The 24,888-nt window shown below is 44.3% G+C and overlaps 1 protein-coding gene across 1 annotated transcript in view; it reads right to left on the reverse strand.

The window, feature by feature from the left end:
• Positions 1 to 585: 585 nt before the first annotated feature.
• Positions 586 to 24,888, reverse strand: part of EXD1 (exonuclease 3'-5' domain containing 1) — a 40,633-nt gene continuing 16,330 nt past the window's right edge. Inside the window, exons 6-11 of the mRNA XM_038009846.2 lie at positions 21,492 to 21,578; positions 14,182 to 14,286; positions 14,024 to 14,104; positions 9,918 to 10,061; positions 8,455 to 8,646; positions 586 to 2,465 (exon numbers count right to left, since the gene is read on the reverse strand). Of these exons, the coding sequence (XP_037865774.1) occupies positions 1,803 to 2,465; positions 8,455 to 8,646; positions 9,918 to 10,061; positions 14,024 to 14,104; positions 14,182 to 14,286; positions 21,492 to 21,578 (1,272 nt within the window). The 3' untranslated portion in view covers positions 586 to 1,802. The remainder of the gene's footprint in view (positions 2,466 to 8,454; positions 8,647 to 9,917; positions 10,062 to 14,023; positions 14,105 to 14,181; positions 14,287 to 21,491; positions 21,579 to 24,888) is intronic.

Raw genomic sequence — 24,888 nt, forward strand, 5'->3', positions numbered from 1 at the left:
ATTAGTCTTTTTCAATAGAGAAGTTATTTTAGAACCGAAGTAACTATTTTATGCTGTTTCTTATAAACAGGCCGCTGTGTTGAGTTTTTGATACCAGTTCTTCTACAAGTGGACTTTTTGTAGTGTAATCAGAGATAACAAAAGAGGAAATAAATGTTCATTTGGACATAACTATAAGAAGAATTGCAACTTCTTTTTTTTTTTTTTTTTTTGAGACGGAGCCTCGCTCAGTCGCCCAGGCTGGAGTGCAGTGGCCGGATCTCAGCTCACTGCAAGCTCCGCCTCCCGGGTTTACGCCATTCTCCTGCCTCGGCCTCCCGAGTAGCTGGGACTACAGGCGCCCGCCACCTCGCCTGGCTAGTTTTTTGTGTTTTTTTGGTAGAGACGGGGTTTCACCGCGTTAGTCAGGATGGTCTCGATCTCCTGACCTCGTGATCCGCCCGTCTCGGCCTCCCAAAGTGCTGGGATTACAGGCTTGAGCCACCGCGCCCGGCCGAATCACAGATTTATAAACTGGACTCTGGACCTAGAAATCCAGATATTTCTTTCCACCCTGACCCAATTAAGAAAAGTGAGAGATTGTTCTTTTTAAGTAGAATATGCCAAAACAGCTTTATTGGTTATTTTACACAAAAGAACGTGAGCAATTTGCAAGCATTCAATACTTTAAAAGGCTCAATACAAGCTGCCTTCCTTTCAACCTAAGAAAGTATACTAACCCCAGGCAAATAGAATGGAGTCAGATTTCAAGTTTATACAACAGACAGACTAAAAAGAAACCCAGGGTTCCTGCTTTGTTAGGAAAATGGACAAAACCAGCTAACAGTAAAGGAAATAAAAACAAATTAAAATAAAGATATTGGCTGGGCACGGTGACTCATACCTGTAATCCCAGCACTTTGGAAGGCCAAGGCAGGTGGACCACGAGGTCAGTCAGGAGTTCGAGACCAGCCTGGCCAACATGGTGAAACCCTGTCTCTACTAAAAATACAAAAATTAGCCGGGCGTGGTGGCAGGCACCTGTAATCCCAGCTACTCGGGGGGCTGAGGCAGGAGAATCGCTTGAACCCGGGAGGTGGAGGTTGCAGTGAGCAGAGATCACACCACTGCACTCCAGCCTGGGCAACAGAGCGAGACTCCATCAAAAAATAAATAAATAAAACAAAAATTAAATTATTGATTCCTATAATATTAACTATTTGCCTAAGAGACAGACAAAACATACAACATTCAAACATAAAGTTAATAATATATTTTAAAAAGGAAAAAAGTGGCTACTCCAGGCACACTGCCTATGGTGTAGCCCTGCTCCACAAGGAGCGGTAAAATAAATAAATAAATAAAACAAATAAATAAATAAAAAAGAAAAAAAGTACTGGTAAAATTATCAGGTACCAATTTTTAAAATGGATCATTAATAGTTTTACCAGCTCCCTTCAAAGGAATCTGCAAGTCAAGAAGCAAAACAAAATTTGAAAATGATGGCGTCTTCCTGACACTAAGCCCAAGATTTTTCCTTTCTTCAAATCCTCTAAACCCAAATTATGAGAAATAATGCACTCTGGTCACTGAGAACATTTCTACACAGTGACATAATCAGAAATTATACTTCTTCCATCATTTAACTTATTCGTTCTCATTCTCTGCATACCCGGAACACAGGAGTAAGCAAGAGGATATAATTTTCCCCTGTGACTGAAGCATTACTACATTTACAACATGAGGAACGTGGGCACTGTGGAAGGCCCTGATGGCAAAGGAAATATGCCACCTGCATGGCCTTAAGAACAAACTGCACATCTCTAAGGCAGAGTTAGAAAAGGATTTATCCAGGAATCGATCTTCTCCAAGGCTGGACAAGGAGGGAGTGTGGAAAGGACAGCATTTTTTATAGGATAAAAGGTGTCACTTGGAGACATTCTGGTTTCCTGAGAAAAGGAAGACATTGAAATAGCCTGTTTTGTGCATTTTAAATCTTCCTTGTTTTCCACCATCAATAACTGTTCTATCTCCTCTTTCAAAGATAAATTTGCCTGCAACTCATGTTTGGGTGTCATAAAGTGTTCTTTCTGAGTTATTCTCTGGTCCTCTGACCCCTTTGACTCAGAGCAAATGAGTTTGTTACTGGAATCCTCACTGGTTTCCCCTTCCTCTATGGGAGGCAGATGCTGAGGCTTTGTAGCTTGTTTATTCAAAGATTCTTCTTTCAGTAAATTCACATCCCCATGAAAGTCTTGAGATGTAAAACTTGGAGCTTTATCTATCCTACAATTTTTACCAAATAAGAAGCCTTTGACTTTCTCCTCTTTTCCTGCTGTCTCTATCACTAATTTCTTTGGCTGTAGCACTGTCCTTATTAGGAGTCCCTGTGCATTCACCCTGTATTCTCTTGCAGCTTTCTCCCTGCGCTGCTTCTGGAAGTCCTTGAGTTGAAGCAGTTCCTCTGGCAGCTCCATACATGTAGGCTAAGAAGAGAAAGCAAACACAAGTTTATTGTAACTAAACTTCTGAATTTGGTACTTAAAATCACTTTTTTTTTTTTTTGAGACAGAGTGTCCCTCTGTCACCAGGCTGGAGTGCAGTGGGGCGATCTCAGCTCACTGCAACCTCTGATTCCCTGGTTCAAGCAATTCTCCTGCCTTAGCTTCTCAAGTAGCTGGGATTAGAGGCATGCGCCACCCTGCCCAGGTAAATTTTTTTTTTTTTTTTTTTTGAGACAGTCTCCCTCTGTTGCCCAGGCTGAAGTGCAGTGGTGCGACCTGGGCTCACTGCAAGATACGCCTCCTGGGTTCAGGCCATTCTCCTGCCTCAGCCTCCCAAGTAGCTGGGACTACAGGCGCCTGCCACCACGCCCAGTTAATTTTTTTTTTTTTTTTTTTTAAATAGAGACAGGGTTTCACTGCATTAGCCAGGATGGTCTCGATCTCCTGACCTCGTGATCCACCTGCCTCGGCCTCCCAAAGTGCTGGGATTACAGGTGTGAGCCGCCGCACCTAGCCATGCCCAAGTAAATTTTGTGTTTTAGTAGAGATGGGGTTTCACCATGTTAACCAGGATGGTCTCGATCTCCTGACCTCATGATCAGCCGGCCTGCCTTGGCCTCCCAAAATGCTGGAATTATAGTTGCGAGCAACCGCGCCTGGCCTGAAATCACTTCTATTGTACCAAATGGTAATTGGTAAATGAGAGTCTATTCAAATGTGTTCATATAGCACCCTCTGGTGTCTTCAATTATAGTAGTAGCATTTTTCCACTAATTTCAATATTTTGAAAAGGGAATGAATCCATAGGGCTGTGTGTCTGTTTGTGTATGCACGCATGTAAAAAGATTATACAGGAAAAGTTAGTCTCCCTTCCAACCTGGCCTCAGCTGCCTTAGCAGGTACATCTTCTTAGAGCAGTTTCTTGTGTTAGCTCCCAAAGATAGTCTACCTGATCATATGCATATATTTTTTTTCATTGGATTACATTTTTATTTTCCTACAAATTTTTGTTAACTCTTTCAGGTTTGGGGGAGTTTTATTTTTTTTTTTTTTAGAAAGGGTCTTGCTCTGTTGCCTAGGCTGGAGTGCAATGGTGCAATCATGGCTCACTATAACCTCTAACTCCTGGCCTTTAGTGATCCTCCTGCCTCAGCCTCCTGAGTAGCTGGAAGCACAGGTGCATGCCACCACACCTTGCTAATTTTTGTGGGTTTTTTTTTTGAGACAGGGCCTTGTTCTGTCACCCAGGCTGAAGTACAGTGGTGTGATCATGGTTTACTGCAATCTCCACCTGCTGGGGTCAAGCAATCCTCCCACCTCAGCCTCGGCCACTCAGAGTAGCTGGAACTTCAGGTGTGTGCCACCACGCCTGGCTAATTTTTAATTTTTTTGTAGAGACAGGGTTTCACTACGCTGGCCAGGCTGGTCTTGAACCCCTGGGCTCAAGCGATCCTCCCACCTCAGCCTTCCAAAGTGCTGGGATTATAGGCATAAGCCACCACACCTGGCCTCTGATTATGTTTTTTTAGCTGCTTATATGGATATCAAAAAACTAGTAATTTTTACATTTGTACCCAGGCACTTTATAAATTGGCTTTTTGTTTGTGGTAGTCTTTTTCAGTTGTTCCTTTTCAGTTTTTAGTTGTATAACTGGCAAGTCATAATTCTGATTCCTTTTTTCGATTTTCATAGCTCACATTTTATTTTCTAATTACACTGGCTAATAGCTTCAAAAATGCTAAAATAGTGGTGAGAGTCACAATTTTTGTACTATTCCTGATATTAGTGTTCTCAAACAAATATGTAGTCTTCTCTCTTCAGATACTTTCCATATCCATGGGTTCTGCATCCATGGATTCAACCAATTGTAGATTGCAATAGCAAGGAAAAAGTGGTTCACACCTGTAATCCCAGCACTTTGGGAGGCTGAGGTGGGCGGATCACTTGAGGTCAGGCGTTCCAGACCAGCCTGACCAACATGGCCAAATCCCATCTCTACTAAAAATACAAAAATTAGCTGAGCGTGGTAGCACATGCTTGTAATTTCAGCTACTCAGGAGGCTGAGGGAGGAGAATCACTTGAACTCAGGAGGTGGAGGTTGCAATGACCCAGGTTGTACCACTGCACTCCAGCCTGGGTGACAGAGCAAGACTCTGTCTCAAAAAAAAAAAAAAAAAAAAAAAAAAAAAAGGATGGCTGCATTTGAAATGATTATGTACAAACTTGTTTTTTCATTTCATTATTCCATAAACAATGCAATATGACAACTATTTACATAGCATTTACATTGTATTAGCTATTATAAGTAATCTAAGAATGATTTAAAGTATAGGGGAAGATATGATAGTGAAAAATGAAAAAATGCTGCTGCACATTTCCATATAACCTATACATACCCTCCCCTATACTTTAAATCATCCTTACATTTCATATAAGGGACATTACATTTCATCCATACATTTCTTTTTTTTTTTTTAGGAGATGGAGTTTTGCTCTTGTCGCCCAGGCTGGAGTACAATGGTGCAATCTTGGCTCACTGCAACCTCCACCTCCTGGGTTCAAGCGATTCTCCTGCCTCAGCCTCCCAAGTAGCTGGGATTACAGGCATGCACCACCATGCCCAGCTAATTTTTGTATTATTAGTAGAGACAGGATTTCACCATGTTGGCCAGTCTGTTTTCAAACTCCCGTGCCCAAGGTATCTGCCTTCCTTGGCCTCCCAAAGTGCTGGGATTACAGGCATGAGCCACCACGCCCGGTTCATTCATATGTTTCATAATATCATCCTTACATTTCACATAAGGGACTTGAGCATCATGGATTTTGGAATCCACAGGGGATCCTGGAACCAATCCCCCACAGATACTAAGAGATGACTGTATATATTTTATTGGGTTAGAAAAGTTACCATCTATTCCAACTGTGACAAATAATGCATGTAGAATATTACAATTTATAAGATAATCATAAGACTTTCTTGGCTCTACTGAAATGGAGAATCTTGTCACACTGAACCATGCTTACAACTAGAATCCAGTGACACATTAAAAACAATAATATATATAGGGTTCATATAAAAAATACCAGTATTAGGCTGGGCGCAGTGGCTCACGCCTGTAATCCTAGCATCTTGGATGGCCAAGGAGGGCGGATCATCTGAGGTCAAGAGTTCAAGACCAGTCTGACCAAGATGGAGAAACCCCGTCTCTACTAAAAATACAAAATTAGCCAGGCGTGGTAGCGCATGCCTGTAATCCCAGCTACTCGGGAGGCTGAGGCAGGAGAATCGCTTGAACCCAGGAGGTGGAGGTTGTAGTGAGCCGCTATCATGCCACTGCACTCCAGCCTGGGCAACAAGAGCAAAACCCCATCTCAAAACAAAGAAAAAAAAAAAAGCTATTATTTTAAGATTTGATATCAATATTCATAAGTAAGATTGGTTTATAGTGGCAACTGGCAAACTTTTCCTGTAAAGGACAAAACAGCAAATAGTTTAGGCTTTGTGAGCCACAGTCTCATATACTACTTCTACTCCTTTTTTTTCAAACAATCGTTTAAAAATGTTAAATTTGTTCTTAGCTCATGAGCTGGAGAAAACAGTCTGCAGGCCAGATTTGGCCAGCAGGCTACAGTTTGCCAAATCCTGGTCTATAGTCTCCCTCCCCTCCTCCTCCTCCCTCTCCCTCTTCCTCCCCCTTCCCTTCTCTCCCTTCCTCCTCCTCTCCTTCCCTCCACACTCCTCCCCTCCCCTCCCCTTCCCTTGCCTCTCATTTCTTTTCTTTTCTTTTTCAGACAGAGTCTCTGCTGGTCACCCAGACTGGAGTGCAGCGGCAGAATTTTGGCTCACTGCAGCCCCCACCTCCTGGGTTCAAACAATTCTCCTGCCTCAGTCTCCCAAGTAGCTGGGACTACAGGTGCCCACCACCATGCCCAGCTAATTTTTGTATTTTTTGTAGAGACGGTGTTTCACCATGTTTGCCAGGCTTATTTCAAACTCTTGACCTCAGGTGATCATCAGCCTTGGCCTCCCAAAGTGCTGGGATTACAGGCGTAAGCCACCGTAGCCGGCCCCGGCCCTTTATTTTTTTGAGACAGTCATTGCTAATATTCATAGTATGCTTGAAAAATGATTGAAATTCTCAGTTTAATCGTTTAAGCTTTTCTTTTCCTTTTTTTCTTTTCTTTTCTTTTTTTTTTTTTTTTTGAGACAGAGTCTTGCTCTGTCACCCAGGCTGGAGTGCAGTGGTATGATCTCAGCTCACTGCAACCTCCACCTCCCGGGTTCAAGCTGTTCTCCTGCCTCAGCCTCCTGAGTAGCTGGGACTACAGGCATGTGGCACCACACCTGGTTCATTTTTTGTATTTTTAGTAGAGATGGGATTTCATCATGTTGGCCAGGCTGGTCTCGAACTCCTAACCTCAGACCTATAGTTTTTTTATATCTCTCTGCTGCATAAGAATAAATATGGGTGGCCGGGTGCGATGGCTCACGCCTGTAATCTCAGCACTTTGGGAGGCCGAGGTGGGTGGATCACAAGGTCAGGAGATTGAGACCACGGTGAAACCCCATCTCTACTATAAAATACAAAAAAAAAAAAAAAAAAAAAAAAAAAAAATTAGCCAGGCGTGGTAGTGGGCGCCTGTAGTCCCAGCTACTTGGGAGGCTGAGACAGGAGAATGGCTGAACCCGGGAGGCAGAGCTTGCAGTGAGCCAAGATTGTGCCACTGCACTCCAGCCTAGGCAACAGAGCAAGACTCCATCTCAAAAAAAAAAAAAAAAAAAAAGAATAAATATGGAGGCCAGGCACAGTGGCTTATGCCTGTAATCCCAGCACTCTGGGAGGCTGAGGCAGGCTAATCACCTAAGGTCAGGAGTTCAAGACCAGCCTGGCCAACATGGTAAAACCCCGTCTCTACTAAAAATACAAAAATTAGCCGGGCATGGTGGCAGGTGCCTGTAATCCCAGTTACTTGGGAGGCTGAGGCAGGAGAATTCCTTGAACCCAGGAGGCTGAGGCTACAGTGAGCTGAGATCATACCACTGCATTCCAGCCTGGGTGACAGAACGAGACTGCATCTCAAAAAATAAAAATAGGCTGGGCATTGCCAGGCGCGGTTGCTCAAGCCTGTAATCCCAGCACTTTGGGAGGCCGAGACGGGTGGATCACGAGGTCAGGAGATCGAGACCATCCTGGCTAACACAGTGAAACCCCGTTTCTACTAAAAAATACAAAAAAAAACTAGCCGGGCGAGGTGGCGGGCGCCTGTAGTCCCAGCTACTCCGGAGGCTGAGGCAGGAGAATGGCGTGGACCTGGGAGGCGGAGCTTGCAGTGAGCTGAGATCTGGCCACTGCACTCCAGCCTGGGCAACAGAGCGAGACTCTGTCTCAAAAAAAAAAAAAAAAAAAAAAAGGCTGGGCGTGGTGACTCACACCTGTAATCCCAGCACTTTGGGAGGCCAAGGTGGGCGTATCACGAGGTCAGGAGTTTGAGAACAACCTGGCCAACATGGTGAAACCCTGCCTCTACTAAAAATACAAAAATTAGCTGGGCGTGGTGGCAGGTGCCTGTAATCCCAGCTACTCAAGAGGCTGAGGCAGGAGAATCGCTGGAACCCAAGAGGTGGAGTTTTCAGTGAGCTGAGATCACGTCATTGTACTCCAGCCTAGGTGACAGAGTAAGACTCTGTCTCAAAAAAAAAAATAAAATAAAATAAAATAAAAATAAAAAATAAACATGGAAATATTAAACTTACCCATTCTTAGACAGAAATATTTCCTGGAAACCTAACTTAATATTATAAAAAGGTGAGGGGATGGATCATGCCCAAGCTGTTACCCCTTCAAGAGTATTTATCACCAAGTTGGCCCCATAAAAACTATTGCAGCTATGAAGAAAGGGTGTCACTGCGTCTGCCTTCCTTGAGAAGAAGGCAGAAAGGAGGTCCTGAAGACAGACAGCTGCACCTACCTCGGTGCCTCCAAGCCGGTCTGCAGACCCTTCGCGATACGTGTTTAGGTAACCATCCACCAGGGTGGTTAGGTCAGACATCATCTCATCTAGGAGTGCCAAGCGAAGGGGTAACAGGTAGGTAGCTTCCAGGGCCAAAATTTTCAGTAAAGAGGGTGACACAGGTCGGATGAACCATACTTCTGGATTTTCCTGGAGACAATAAAACAATTTCCTCTGAATAGTAAGCAAGACTTTAAAGAAAATAACTGTTTAAGGCTGGGCGCAGTGGCTCACGCCTGTAATCCCAGCACTTTGGGAGGCCGAGATGGGCGGATCACAAGGTCAAGACATCGAGACCATCCTGGCTAACATGGTGAAACCCCATCTCTACTAAAAATACAAAAATTAGCTGGGTGTGGTGGTGCGTGCCTGTAGTCTCAGCTACTCAGGAGGCTGAGACAGGAGAATCGCTTTAACCCAGGAGGCAGAGGTTGCGGTGAGCTGAGATCACCCCACAGCACTCCAGCCTGGTGACAGAGTGAGACTCAAGAAAAGAACTGTTTAAAGTGTTGCTTAATTTAAGACACTATTGTTTTCTTCTATTATTACCTTCTACTTTCACACTATTGATAGCCTTTGAGCATACACACGCTTTGCACACATACTCCTACATTAACAGTGTGTGTGTAACAGAGAAAGAGCAGGGTAGAGGCTGGTCAATCAAGACTTCTCAAAGCCAGAGGCAGCAAACTTGATTATGTGAACAGAACTGCAGCCAATACAATTATGACCTAAGTTTGCATGCAAGGCTGTCAGAAGCTAAAGAAAATTTACTTTACTTTGGGAGAAATAACTAGGGTGATTTTTGGTTCCATTGCCTTGATCCAAATTCTCACAAAAATTTCCCCCATCACAGCTAGAAAATTTATTTAAAAGTGCTTATTTTATTTATTTATTTATTATTTTTTGAGATGGAGTCTCACTCTGTTGCCCAGGCTGGAGTGCAGTGGCACGATCTCAGCTCACTGCAATGTCCGCTGCCCCTGCCCCCAACTCCGGGTTCAAGCGATTCTCCTGCCTCCGTCTCCCGAGTGGCTGAGATTACAGACGCCTGCCACCATGCCCAGTTAATTTTTGTATTTTTAGTAGAGACGAGATTTCACCATGTTAGTCAGGCTGGTCTTGAACTCCTGACCTCAGGTAATCCGCCCACCTCGGCCTCCCAAAGTGCTGGGATTACAGGCGTGAGCCACTGAGCCCGGCCTAAAAGTGCTTTTTAATTGATAGCCAGCAAATCTGGATCCTGGCTTTTATCCACTTGAGACCAGATATAAACTATTCCCATTTGGCACAGTTAAGATTTTGGCAATGTTCATATGATTACATGGCAGCTGTCATTTTTCTGTATAACAGGCTGATAATACTGCTCAGAAAACACTTGAAAAAAGATAATGTCATACACGACATCCTCTAACACTCACCTGAATCAGTTTTTGTCTCTTTTCTAGAAAGGAGAGATATTTAGGGGCTACTTTAAGGTGTTTGATTAAACTCTCCTGCAAAGTAGTGATGCAGTTTGGAAGATAGCCACCCGTTTCCATGGAAAACTGAAGTACATCTGCTACCTGTGGTATTTTGAAAAGACAAACAGAGCAGTTGAATATATACAGAGAGCTATCTCATGCCAGAAATATATTTAGAGAAATGTCTAAATAACATTTTCCCCAAGGACCCACACAATAGACCATGTCATCAGGAAATTTAAAGTTGTTCAGTCAACTTATTCTGAAAAATGGGGGAAAAAAAAAACCAGAATAAAAGTTCAATTTCTTATTTTTTTTTTTTTTTAAGGTGGAGTCTTGCTCTGTCACCCAGGCTGGAGTGCAGTGGTGTGATCTCAGCTCACTGCAACCCCCACCTTCCAGGTTCAAGCGATTTTCCTGCCTCAGCCTCCCAAGTAGCTGGGACTACAGGTGCAAGCCATGACGCCTGGCTAATTTTCAACTTTTTTTTTTTTTTTAGAGACAGGGTCTTGCTATGTTGTCCAGGCTGGAGTGCAGTGGCTATTCACAGGCAGGATTCCACTACTGATGAGCACAGGGGTTCTGACCTGTTCCATGTCTGACCTGGGTTCGTTCACCCTTACTTAGGCAGCCTGGTGGTTTTCCCCGCTCCTGGGAGGTCACCACATGGATGCCAATCTTAGTACAGGCATCCAATCAGCACAGCGCCCTACAGTCCAAAACTCCTTAGCTCAAGCAATCCTCCCACCTCAGCCTCCATAGTAACCATGACTACAGGCACAAGCCATCACACCCAGCAACCCAACTTTACTGTGTTCTTATCTACTTTCTTTTTTCTTTTCCTGAGATGGGTCTTCCTCTGTCGCCCAGAGCTGGAGTGCAATGGTGTGATCTCAGCTCACTGCAACCTCCACCTCCTGGATTCAAGCAATTATCCTGCCTCAGCCTCCTGAGTAGCTGTGATTACAGGTGTGCGCCACCATGCCTGGATAATTTTTGTATTTTTACCAGGGTTTCACCATGTTGGCCAGGATAGTCTCGATCTCTTGACCTTGTGATCCGCCCGCCTTGGGTTCCCAAAGTGTTGGGATTACAGGCATGAACCACTGCGCCAGGCCTTTTTTTTTTTTTTTTTTTTTTGATATAGGGTCTTGCTCTATCTCCCAGGCTGGAGTACAATGCCACAATTATGGCTCATTGCAGCCTCAATCTTCCAGGTTCAAGGGATCCTCCCGCCTCAGCCTCCAAGTAGCTAGGACTACAGGCACATCCCACTACACCTGGCTAGTATTCTTAAACTTTTTTGTAGAGACAGGGTCTCGCTACATTGTTCAGGCTGATCTCAAATTCCTGGGCTCAAGCAATCCCCCTGTCTCTGCCTCCCAAAGTCTTGGGATTATAGGCGTGAGCCACTGCCCCTAATTTTTTTTTTTTCTCCTTGTTTTATAATACCTGCCTGCCTTATGGTTGTTTATTAGTCTTTGTTACCCTTTAGGGAATGAAGAAAGGGAGATAAAATTCAAGAACTATTTTTAGTGGGCTGAGAATGCATTCCTATAGTCCCAGCGAGTTGGGAGCTGAACCAGGAGGATCTCTTGAGCTCAGGAGTTCAGGGCCAGCATGGGCAACATAGTGAGACTCCATTTCTGGGAGGAAAACAGATGGGCCTGGCATGTTGGCTCACACCTGTAATCCCGGCACTTTGGGAAGCCAAGGCTAGAGGACTGTTTGAGGTCGGGAGTTCAAGACCAGCCTGGACAACATAGAGAGATCCCATATATTAAAAAAAATTAAAAATCAGCCAGGCATGGTGGTGTGTACCTGTAGTCCCAGCTACTTGGGAGGCTGAAGTGGGAGGATGGCTTGAGCCCAGGACTTTGAGGCCTCACTAGCAGAGAGCTATGATCATGCCACTGCACTCCAGCCTGGGCAACAGAGCCAGACCTTGTCTCAAAAAAAAAAAAAAAATTACTTTTATTATCTACTGGTAACCAGGAAAATTTTATAAGAAAACCTAATAAAATAAATAATTAAAAGTATTTATCTATGTGTGGTAGGCTGGCCAATGGCCCCCAAAGATAACTACTTCATAAGCACTGGAACCTGTGAATGTTATCTTACATGCAAAGGGGACTTTGCAGCTGGGATTAAGTTAAGGATTTTGAAATGAGATTATCCTGAATTATCCAGGTAGTCCCTAAATGGAATGACAAGTGATTTTTTAAAAAATTTTTTTATTTTTTATTTTTTTTTGTGGCACAGAGTCTCGCTCTGTCACCCAGGGTGGAGTGCAGTGGTGCGATCTCGGCTCACTGCAAGCTCTGCTTCCTGGGTTCACACCATTCCCCTGCCTCAGCCTTCTGAGTAGCTGGGACTACAGGCACCCGCCACCACCACGACTGGCTAATTTTTTGTATTTTTAGTAGAGATGAGGTTTCACTGTGTTAGCCAGGATGGTCTCGATCTCCTGAACTCGTGATCCACCCGCCTTGGCCTCCCAAAGTGCTGGGACTACAGGCGTGAGCCACTGCGCCCGGCCTGACAAGTGATTTTTTTTAAGAGTGAGGCAGAAGGAGATTTTACTACAGTCAGAGGAGAAGGTGATGTGATGATGGAAGCAGGGATTACAGTGATGCACTGGTGAAAATGGAGGAAGGGGCTACAAGCCAAGGAATACAAGTGGCTGCTAGAAGCTGAAAAAGGCAAGAAAACTCACTCTCTCTTCAGAAGAGCCTCTAGAATAAACCAGCCGTGCAAGACACCTTGACTTTAGCCTAGTGAAAATGATTCAAGATTTCTGACCCCTAAAACAATAAAATAATAAATTTGCATTGTTTTGGGCCACTAAATTTGTGGTGATTTGTCACAGCAGCAATAAGAAACTAATACACTGTTATAGAAAAACAAATTGGTGAAAATTCTGCTTCTTGGACTATGTAACTCTAAAAAGAAAAACATGAACAGATATGCCAAGGTCTTCGTTAGACAATATGTATAAGATCTAATCAAGAAGCCTAATGTCCTCAAGGAAACAAACAGCAATTATGTTAGATTTTGGAGTAAGCATAAAAGCAATCCCTACTAAGTGAAACATCCTGAAAGAAGGCACAAAGGAACAGGTAAGTGAGAAATGGCAGCAAATTCATTATGAGTAGATATACAAACAGAAAAAGTGAACCAAATATAGTAACATAAAATTGAACTTTTAGAGATTGCTGCTCAAAAATAATTGGCCAACTCATTAGTTCAATTTCTCTCCAAAGGCTCTAAGCTTGCATAATCAAGATTTCCCTTTCCTGTCATTAACCTAAAAGACTAGAAGAACCTGAAGAAAACATAATTAAAACTAGTGGTTTTACTGTTCTCACAGTCAAACCAGAAACCCAGATCAGCTCTAAGAGCTAGTAGAGGTTCATGCCTTTACTTGGGTGGCTGAGGCAGGAGGATGGCTTGAGAGCAAGAGTTTGAGACCAGCTTGGGCAACACAGTAAGACTCCACTTCCAAATAATAATAATAATAACAACAACAATAATGGCTAGTAGAATCTAAGGATTTATCATTTCTCTAAGGTCCCCTAGATGACAGACAAATTGTATCACTTCAGGCTGTTTGGGGCCCACATAGATTTGGGGGGGCATATGCAGGATGGCCTGTACCCCTGAGCTAGATGTCAGCTTGCCTTAATTGTTACATATGTGGTAAAGGCAGATATGTGATTGTTCATCTCACACTATGTCTCCCATGTCAGGCTTCTGAATGATCCCTAAATTGCTCAAGTTTCTGAATGCTATGGAGTATGAATCTTGCTTCTTATTTGACAAATTCTGGAGCAAAATGAGGAAAACATCTTTATAAATAATTTTAAGCAACTTTTCTGCAGTGCTTTTATAGTATACCAAATGTTCTCACATATTGTACAAACATTTTACATGAAAAGTGAGCAGAAATGGAGCATGAAAAAAAAAAATTTAAAAACACTTTCACTCATCAGATTACCAGATGAGCCTTTTTATCTACAGGAGCTGCATATAATGGTTTGAATCCAGTGCTTCCCTTCATGTACCTGTGTGTCAAAGACATTATTCAGCAAAATTCCATACTGATGAGAGAGGCAATCAGAAAGCCAACGACAATCATGGATAACCTAAGGAATCAGAAGGGAACAGTCATTAGAACCTGGCTGCTAATCTTAATAGCACAGGAATCGGTTTATATACTTACCTTCAAAATTCTCTTGTCTTCTAATATCATCTGAAGTCCATTGTTGAAAGCTTGACTTCCCAGAAGGAAAATGTCAAATAAGTAAACTCGGCAATTTGTGGCCACCTACAATAGACCATCCAGACACGCATATCATAGGATAAACAAAACTGAGGAAGGGAAATTTGAGGATGAAGAGTAAAAGACATGTGATAAAATATGTAACATCTTCACTTTATTTATTTATTTATTTAGAGACAAAGTTTTGCTCTGTTGCCCAGGCTGGAGTGCAGTGGCACACTCACGGCTCACTGCAACCTCCATCTCCTGGATTCAAGCAATTCTCCTGCCTCGGCCTCCCAAGTAGCTGGGATTACAGGCATGCGGCACCAAGTCCAGATAATTTTTGGTTTTGTTTTTTGTTTTTTTGGGTTTTTTTGAGACAGAGTCTTGCTCTGTCACCCAGGCTGGAGTGCAGTGGTGTGATCTCGGCTCACTGCAGCCTCTGCCTCCTGGGTTCAAGCAATTCTCTTGTCTCAGCCTCCCAAGTAGCTGGGATTACAGGTGCATGCCACCATGCCCAGCTAATTTTTGTTATTTTTAGTAGAGAAGGGGTTTCACCATGTTGGCCAGGATGGTCTCGATCTCTTGACCTCATGATCCACCCGCCTTGGCCTTCCAAAGTGCTAGGATTACATGCATGAGCCTCCGCGTCCAGCGAGAAGGGGTTTCACCACATTGGCCAGGCTAGACTCGAATTCCTGACCTCAGGTGATCCACCCACCTCAACCTCCTAAAGTGCTGGGATTACAGGCGTAAGCCCCTGCACCTGGCCAATTTTTATATTTTTTGTAGAGATGGGGTTTCACCATGTTGGCCAGGCTGGTCTCAAACTCCTGACCTCAAATGATCCACCTGCATCAGCCTCCCAAAACTTTATTTTTTTTGAGACAGGGCCTTGCTCTGTCACCCAGGCTGGATGACAGTGGCGTGATCTTGGCTCACTGCAACCTCCACCACCCAGGCTCTTGTGATTCTCCCACCTCAGCCTCCCAAGTACCTGGATTACAGCATCCACCACCACACTTGGCTAATTTTTGTATTTTTTGTAGAGACTGGGCTTTGCCATGTTGCCCAGGCTGGTTTCAAACTCCTAGGGTAAAGCAATCTGCCTGCCTTGGCCTCCCAAAATGCTGGGATTATAGGCGTGAGCCACCATATCCCACCACATTTTCACTTTTAAATGATAGGTACTTGATTCTTAGAGAAAACAGGTATAATTTGTTCTTAAGTAAAAAAAGTAAGATACAATCACTGTGATTTTCTTTTTTCTTTGTTTTTATTTTTTGAGACGGAGTCTCGCTCTGTTGCCCAGGCTGGAGTGTAGTGACGCGATCTCGGCTCACTGCAACCTCCACTGCCCAGATTCACGCCATTCTCCTGCCTCAGCCTCCTAAGTAGCTGGGACTACAGGCGCCTGCTACCATGCCAGGCTAATTTTTGTGTGTGTGTGTGTTTTTAGTAGAGACGAGGTTTCACCGTGTTAGCCAGGATGGTCGCAATCTCCTGACCTCATGATCCGCCCATCTCAGCCTCCCAAAGTGCTGGGATTACAGGCGTGAGCCACCAAGCCTGGCCAAAGATAGGTACTTGATTCTTGGAGAAAACAGGTATAACTTGCTCTTAAGTAGAAAAAGTAAGACACAATCACTGTGATTTTCAAAAGGAAAGAAAAGGACAAGCTGGTGAAAGAGACTTTCCCTTTTTTTTTTTTTGAGACAGAGTTTCGCTCTTGTTGCCCAGGCTGGAGTGCAAGGGCGTGATCTTGGCTCACTGCAACCTCCGCCTCCTGGGTTCAAGTGATTCTCCTGCCTCCTGAGTAGCTGGGATTACAGGGACCCGCCACCACATCTGGCTAATTTTTTGTATATTTTAGTAGAGACAGGATTTCACTATGTTGGCCAGGCTGGTCTTGAACTCCTGACCTCAGGTGATCCACCCACCTCGGCTTCCCAAAGTGCTGGGATTACAGGCGTGAGACACCGTGCCTGCCTTTTTTTTTTTTTTTTTTTTGAGACAGGGTCTTTCTGTCACCCAGGCTAGAGTGGAGTGCAGTGGTGCAATCATGGCTCACTGCAGCCTCCGTCTCCCAGGCTCAGGTGATTTTCTGGCCTCAGTATCCCAAGTAGCTGGAACCACAGGCGCATGGCCGAGACTTTCACTTGTTACAGTTTCAACTTTAATATTTGACCAGTCTCGGCCAGACGCGGTGGCTCATGCCTGTAATCCCAGCACTTTGGAAGGCCGAGGCGGGTGGATCACCAGAGGTCAAGAGTTCTAGACCAGCCTGGCCAACATGGTGAAACCCTGTCTCTACTAAACACACACACACACACAACTTAGCCAGGTGTGGTGGCAAGCGCCTGTAATCTCAGCTACTCGGTGGGGCGAGGCAGGAGAATCGCTTGAACCCGGGAGGTGGAGGTTGTAATGAGCCGAGATCGCGCCATTGCATTCCAGCCTGGGGGACAAGAGCGAGACTTTGTCTCAAAATAAATAAAAATAAATAAATAAATTTTACCAGTCTCATCTATGGCATTCTAATTATGAACTAAATATTTGGTCTTCCTTCTGGTTTCCTGAAATATAGCTCCTAAACCCCTTGGAATCTTGAAAGTGAGTGATGAGTGTTTTTTGTGTATTAATGGGATGTCTGGTGGCTGGGGGCTCCTAGATGCTCCTAGAGTTTCAGGATGGGTACTGGTCATAGGAAAGACAAACACATGATTAGAGGGCTGGGACTTTCATCCCACTACCCAACTTCAAGGGAGGAGAAAGGGGCTGAAGGTTAAGTTGATCACAAATGGCCAATGACTTAATCAATTATGCCTACATAATGAAACCTCCATTAAAAACCCCAAAGGGAGGCTGGGCAAGGTGGTTCACGCCTGTAATCATAAGCACTTTGGGAGGCCAAGGTAGGAGGATCTCTTGAACCCAGGAGTTCAAGACCACCTGGAAAACTTACGGAGACCCCATCTGTACAAAAAATTAAAAAATCAGCTGAGCATGGTGGTACATCTGTGATCCCAGCTACTCGGGAGGCTGAGGTGGGAGGATCACTTGAGCCTAGGAGCTCCAGGTTGCAGTAAGCTGTGTTTGTACTACTGCACTCTAGCCTAGGTGATAGAGATACACTCTCTTTTTCTTTCTTAATTAAAACAAAATTTCTTTTTTTGAGATGGAGTTTCACTCTTGTTGCCCAGGCTGGTGTGCAATGGCACAATCTCAGCTCACCGCAACCTCCGCCTCCCTGGTTCAAGCGATTATCCTGCCTCAGCCTCCTGAGTATCTGCGATTACAGGTGCCTGCCACCAAACCCAGGTAATTTGTATTTTTAGTAGAGACTAGGTTTGGTGATCCACTCGCCTAGGCCTCCCAAAGTACTGGGATTACAGGCGTGAACCACGACACCCGGCCTTTTTTTTGGAGATGGAGTCTCAATCTGTTGCGCAGGCTGAAGTGCAATGGCGTGATCTCAGCTCACCGCAACCTCTGCCTCCTGGGAGCAATTCTCCTGCCTCAGTCTCCCAAGTAGCTGGGACGACAGGCGCGCGCCACCACACCCAGCTAATTTTGTATTTTTAGTAGAGACGGGATTTCACCACGTTGGCCAGGCTGGTCGTGAACTCCTGACCTCAGGTGATCCACCTGCCTTGGCCTCCCTGGGATTACATGCGTGAGCCACCACGCCCAGCCAAAATTTTTTTTAATATGGCAATGGGGTCTCCCTATGTTACCAAGGCTGGTCTTGAATTCTTCGACACAAGTGATCCACCTGTCTCAGCCTCCCAAAGTGCTGGGATTACAGGTGTGTACCACCATGTCCGGCCCGTTTTTTTTCTTTTATTAATTTTTAAGAGTCTGTCAAAAAAAAAAAAAAAAAAAAGAAAAGGCCTAAATTCACAGGGCCTCTGGATAGCTGAGCAGGGGCAGGTTCCTGGGGGGGTGGATGGCACACCCCTTCCCCCATACCTTGCCACGGTGAATAGCCACAGTGCATGGCCTAGTCAACTCTTTAAAAAAAAAAAAAAAGTAGTGCCTCTGGGCCGGGCACAGTGGCTCATGCCTGTAATCCCAGAACTTTGGGAGGCCGAGGCAGGCAGATCACGAGGTCAGGAGTTCGAGACCAGCCTGGCCAACGTGGTGAAACCCCCTCTCTACTAAAAATACAAAAATTAACCTGGTGTGGTGGCGGGCGCCTGTAGTCCCAGCTACTCAGGAGGCTGAAGCAGGAGAATTGCTTGAACCTGGGAGGCGGAGGTTGCAGTGAACTGCGATTGTGCCACTGCACTCTAGCCTGGGCGACAGAGCAAAACTCCATCTCAAAAACAAGTAGTGCCTCTGGCCGGGCACAGTGGCTCATGCCTGTAATCCCAGCACTTTGGGAAGCCACGGCGGGCAGATCACCTGAGGTCGGGAGTTCGAGACCAGCCTGACCAACATGGAGAAACCCCATCTCTACTAAAAATACATTAGCCGGGCGTGGTGGCGCATGCCTGCAATCTCAGCTACTCGGGAGGCTGAGGCAGGAGAATTGCTTGAACCTGGGAGGCAGAGGTTGTGGTGAGCCTAGATCGCGCCACTGCACTCCAGCCTGGGCAACAAAAGCAAAATTCCATCCCACCAAAGAAAAGAAAAAAAAAAAGTAGTGCCTCTGAAATGGAGTGGAGATTTTTTTCTCTCATAAGTTTTATTTTTATTTTTTGCTTTTAATACAAGTGCATGCGATGCTTTTATTTAAAAAATTAAACACACAAGCCCAGGGATCTGGTTGGGGAAAACGTGTCCATTAATTTACTTCCAGTTGCAGAAAGGACAGCTGTAGGCCAGGCACAGTGGCTCACACCTGTAATCCCAGCAATTTGCGAGGTCAAGGTGGGCAGATCACCTTAGGCCAGGAATTTGAGACCAGCCTGGCCAACATGGTGAAACCCCGTCTCTACTAAAAAGACAAAAATTAGCCAGGCATGATGGCTCATGCCTGTAATCCCAGCTACTCAGGAGGCTGAGGCACTAGAATCGCTTGAACCTGGGAGGCGGAGGTTGTAGTGAGTCAAGATTGTGTCACCAGCTGCATCCATGTCCCTACAAAGGACACAAACTCAACCTTTTTTATGGCTGCATAGTATTCCATGGTGTATATGTGCCACATTTTCTTTTTTTTTTTTTTTTTTTGGTACTTTTTTTTTTAGTAGAGACGGGGTTTCACCGTGTTAGCCAGGATGGTCTTGATCTCCTGACCTCGTGATCCGCCCGTCTCGGCCTCCCAAAGTGCTGGGATTACAGGCTTGAGCCACCGCACCCGGCCCACATTTTCTTAATCCAATCTGTCACTGATGGACATTTGGGTTGATTCCAAGTCTTTGCTATTGTGAATAGTGCTGCAATAAACATACGTGTGCAAACTATCACAAGAACAGAAAACCAAACACCGCATGTTCTCACTCATAGGTAGGAACTGAACAATGAGATCACTTGGACTCGGGAAGGGGAACATCACACACCGGGGCCTATCATGGGGAGGGGGGAGGGGAGAGGGATTGCATTGGGAGTTATACCTGATGTAAATGACGAGTTGATGGGTGCAGCACACCGACATGGCACAAGTATACATATGTAACAAACCTGCACGTTATGCACATGTACCCTACAACTTAAAGTATAATAATAATAAATTTAAAAAAAAAATGTTTCTTAAAAAAAAAAAAAAAAAAGATTGTGTCACTGCGTTCCAGCCCATGCAACACAGCAAGACCCTGTCTCAAAAAAAAAAAAAAAAAAAAAAAAAAAAACAAAGAAGGACACCTATAGCCAACTGCATGTTCCTCTGACACCCAGAAAACCAAAGGGGACAATTTAGGAAATAACCTAGAACTGCCCAGACCTGTGTTACCAGGAAGACTACTCTCTTTTGTTTTGGTAGATGGAAGTTTTGGGTTGTTTTAAGTAATTTGTATTGTGCTGCTAATTCAAACCTCGTCATCTAAAAGCTAAGCTTGGCTAGCTGCAGTGGCTCATGCCTGTAACCTCAGCACTTTGCAGTAAGGCTGACTCAGAAGGATCACTTGAGACCAGGAGTTTGAGACCAGCCTGGACAACATAGGAAGACCTCATCTCTGGGAGAAAAAAAAAAGTAAAGGAAGAGGGACCCAAAGGTTATCCATCCTCTAGCTATTCTTCAAGGCTAACTATGAACTTTTAAAAAATATTGGCCAGGGTGGTGGCTCATGCCTGTAATCCTAGCACTTTGGGAGGCCAAGGTGGGCGGATCACTTGAGATCAGGAGTTTGTGACCAGCCTGGCCAACGTGGTGAAACCCCGTCTCTAATAAAAACACAAAAATTAGCCAGGTGTGGTGGCACATCCCTATAATCCCAGCTACCCAGGAGGCTGAGGCAGGAGAATCGCTTGAACCCAGGAGGCAGAGGTTGCAATGAGCCAAGATCGCACCCCAGCCTGGATGACAGAGCAAGACTTTGTCTCAAAATAATAATAATAACAATAATAAATAATAATAATAGTAATGATAATAGAGACTCTCATTTGATATCTCCCAGGTCCAGGGAAACTAAAATGATGTAGTGAGAAACCTGCTCTGGAAAGCTACCACCTCAGAATGAAAAGAGACAACACTCTTCATAGAACGAAGGTGACAGAACAGAACTGGGAAGGACCTCCAGCAGAGCCTGAGAGACAGCACTGATGGTTTAACAGTGAACCTATTCTTGCCACTGAGCTTTAAAAAAAAAACAAAACAGTGAATCTTATAGATTCTCCTTATAGGAGACAGAAGCTCTTTCCTTTTGAAAAGAATAAATTGAGTACCAGGAGAAGGAAGAACATTCCAACAAGCTATGCAACAATGACACTAGGATGATAGAAAGAAGACAATTAATAAATCTACCAGTGAGCCAGGTGCAGTGGCCTATCCCTGTAATCTCAGTGACTAGGGGGTCTAAGGCAAGAGGATTACATGAGGCCAGGAGTTTGAGATCAGCCTGGGCAACACAGCAAGACCCCATTTCAAAAAAACAAAGCTGGGTGTGGTGACACTCATCTGTAGTTCCAGCTACTCAGGAGGCTAAAGTGACAGGATAGACAGCATGAGCCAGGAGTTCAATGCTGCAGTGAGCTCTGATCTGCACTGTGGCCTGGGTGACAGAGTGAGACCCCATCTCTAAAATACAGTTTTCAAAAAGAAAGAAAGAAAAAATCTACCAGTGGCTCTATAATTACTTCAAAATAAAAAGTTTTCAAAACTCTTTGACCTGCAGCCAGCACAGTTTGCCATGGCGACACACATTCGCTCCCTCTGCTGCCACACTCAGGACATTCTGCTTCTTGATATGGAGTATCTGGTAAGAAAAAGAAGGAAAGGAAAAAGTTTCAGGGAATGAATGTTGGCATGATAACATCATTATTGGCACAAGTACAATCGTCAGCAGTAAACAAAGTGCATCATCTTTGTTAAACTCACAAAATTTGATTAATCCAAAACAGTATGTTTTACATACACACATAAATCAGCACTGAATACTTCTGATTCTTTTTTTTTGTTTTAGCAAAAGTGTTCCACAGCTGGAAAACAAATCACTCAGACCCCAAATGACAATAAGAGTTGAAAACTCAGACACTTTTTGTTACCACTGATGCTACAGAGAAAGACTCATAATCTGTTTTTATTTTTTTAATTGAGACAGAGTTTCACTCTTGTTGCCCAGGCTGGAGTGCAATGGCGTGATCTTGGCTCACTGCAACCTCCACCTCTCAGGTTCAAGTGATTCTCTTCCCTCAACCTCCCAAGTAGCTGGGATTACAGGCATGCACCAACACACCCAGCTAATTTTGTATTTTTAGGAGTGACAGAGTGTCACTATGTTGGTCAGGCTGGTCTCAAATTCCTGACCTCAAGTGATCCACCCGCCTTGGCCTCCCAAAGTGCTAGGATTACAGGTGTGAGCCACCAAGCCTGGACCAAAATTATAATCTTTAAGACAAGATTCCTCATGCAAACTATGGCATGCCCTAACACAGGGCAATTTACCATATCTGAAAGGAATATATGTGGTGGCTAAGTCTCAGAGTATCCACTGCTCAGAAAGACGGAAACAAGGACTCTTCAGGTCCCTTAAAGCCTCGGATTCACAGAATTACTCAAAACTGAAACAGTGGCCAGGCACAGTGGCTCATGCCTGTAATACGAGCACTTTGGGAGGCTGAGGCAGGAGGATCGCTTGAGCCCAAGGGTTTGAGATCAGCCTGGGCAAAGCAGCATCTCTACAAAAAATACAAAAAATTATCCAGGCATGATGGTGCACACCTGTAGTGTAGCCCCAGCTACTCGGGAGGCTGAAGTGGGAGGATCACTTGAGCCTGGGAGGCTGAGGCTGCAGTGAGCCATGATGATGCACTTCAGCCTGTGTTAAAAAAAAAAAAAAGGCCGGGCGCGGTGGCTCAAGCCTGTAATCCCAGCATTTTGGGAGGCCGAGATGGGTGGATCACGAGGTCAGGAGATCGAGACCATCCTGGCTAACCTGGTGAAACCCCATCTCTACTAAAAAATACAAAAAAAAAAACTAGCTGGGCGTGGTGGCGGGCGCCCATAGTACCAGCTACTCGGGAGGCTGAGGCAGGAGAATGGCATGAACCTGGGAGGCGGAGCTTGTGGTGAGCTGAGATCCGGCCACTGCACTCCAGCCTGGGCGACTGAGCGAGGCTCCGTCTCAAAAAAAAAAAAAAAAAACCCACAAAAAAACAAAATAATGGTACCCCAGGTACACACTCTTGTTCTTTGATTATCTATCATCTTATCCTATTTCATTATATAATTCTATAATCCTTAATCCGTCATTCATAAAAACTTTTACGTGATACAAGATTCTCCCCGTTTTATAGGTAAATTATTCAATAATAGAAAGGCATAGTAATTTACACTAGCAACATATCTCCCTTTAGAGAGCATAAAGTGTTCTAAATTCTGAGTATCTCTCATCAATGATGAGAAAATGGCACTGAATTTCAGCTTCATCCCCAATCAACCAAAGATGGCTGCAGAACTGGCAACAAAAGCTGCATTCTCTATTGATGAGAATTCCTAATTACCTCTTCAAACTTCCAGAGCAAAAGCTTTATTTTGGTTTTTGTTTTGTTTTGTTTGAGACAGTCTCACGCTGTCCTCCAGGCTGGAGTGCAGATTATAGCTCACTGCGGCATGAACTCCTGGGCTCCAGTTATCCTTCCAATTTAGCTTCCTGCAGCCTCGACCCCCCGGGCTCAGCTGATCCTCCCATCTCAGCCTCCCAGGCAGCTGGAACTACAGACCTGTGCCACCATGCCCAGCTAATTTTTTGTATTTTTTGTAGAGGTGGGTTTTGCCTTGTTGCCCAGGCTGGTCTCTAATTCCTGGGCTCAAGTGATCTGCCTGCCTTGGCCTCCAAAAGTGCTGGTATTACAAGAGTGAGCCACCATGCCTGGCCACAATTCTTACCCTCATTTTTTTCTTATTGTTGTCAAGGACCCTTTAAATAATCTGTTGATACATAAATAATTCTTACAACTCAATGATAAAAATAATTATTACAACTCAATTAAAAAATAGGAAAAGGTTTGGGCACGGTGGCTCATGCCTGTAATCCCAGCACTGAAGGAGGCTGAGGAGGACAGATTGCTTGAGCCCAGGAGTTTGAGACCAGCCTAGGCAACATAGTGAGAAACTGTCTCTACACAAAATATAAAAATTAAGGCTGGGTGCAGTGGCTCACGCCTGTTATCCCAGTACTTTGGGAGGCTGAGGAAGACAGACTGCTTGAGTCCAGGAGTTCAAGACCAGCTTGGGGAACATAGCAAGACCTCATCTCTTAAAAAAAAAAAAAAAAAAAAAAAAGAGCTGGGCATGGTGGTACATGCCTATGGTCCGAGTTACTCAGGAGGCTGAGGTGGGAGGATTGCTTGAGATCGTAGGAGGTGGAGGTTGCAGTGAGCCAAGATCATGCCACTGCACTCCAGCCTGGGCTACCAAGCAAGACTCTGTCTCAAAAAAAAAAGGCAAATGATCTAAATAGACGTTTCTCCAAAGAAGTTATACAAATGGCTAGTAAGCTCATGGAAATGTTCAACATCATTAGCCATCACAGAAATGCAAATCAAAACCACAATTAGATACCACTTCATACCCACTAGGATGGATATACTCAAAATTACAGATAAGTGTTGGCAAGGATGTAAAGAAATTGGAACCCTCACAGACTGCTGGTAGAAATGTAAAATGGTGCAACAGCTTTGGAAAAAAGTCTGGCCATTCCTCAAAAAAGTTAAACACAGAGTTACCATATGATCTAGCAATTTCACTCCTAGGTAACTACCCAAGAGAAATAAAATCATCCACACAAAAACTTGTCCATAAATGTTCATAGTAGCATTATTCACAATAACCAAAAAGAAGAAACAACCCAAATGTCCATCAAATGGTGAATGGATAAATAAAATGTAGTATATTCATAGAATAGAATATGATTTGGTGGCTGGCTGTGGTGTCTCATGCTTATAATCCCAGCACTTTGGGAAGCCGGGGCAGGTAGATTGCTTGAGCCCAATAGTTTGAGACCAGCCTAGGCAACATAATGAGACGCTGTCTCTACAAAAAATATAAAAGAATTAGCCAGATGT

Source organism: Chlorocebus sabaeus, chromosome 26 (assembly GCF_047675955.1).
Source record: "Chlorocebus sabaeus isolate Y175 chromosome 26, mChlSab1.0.hap1, whole genome shotgun sequence".
Lineage (NCBI taxonomy): Eukaryota > Metazoa > Chordata > Mammalia > Primates > Cercopithecidae > Chlorocebus > Chlorocebus sabaeus.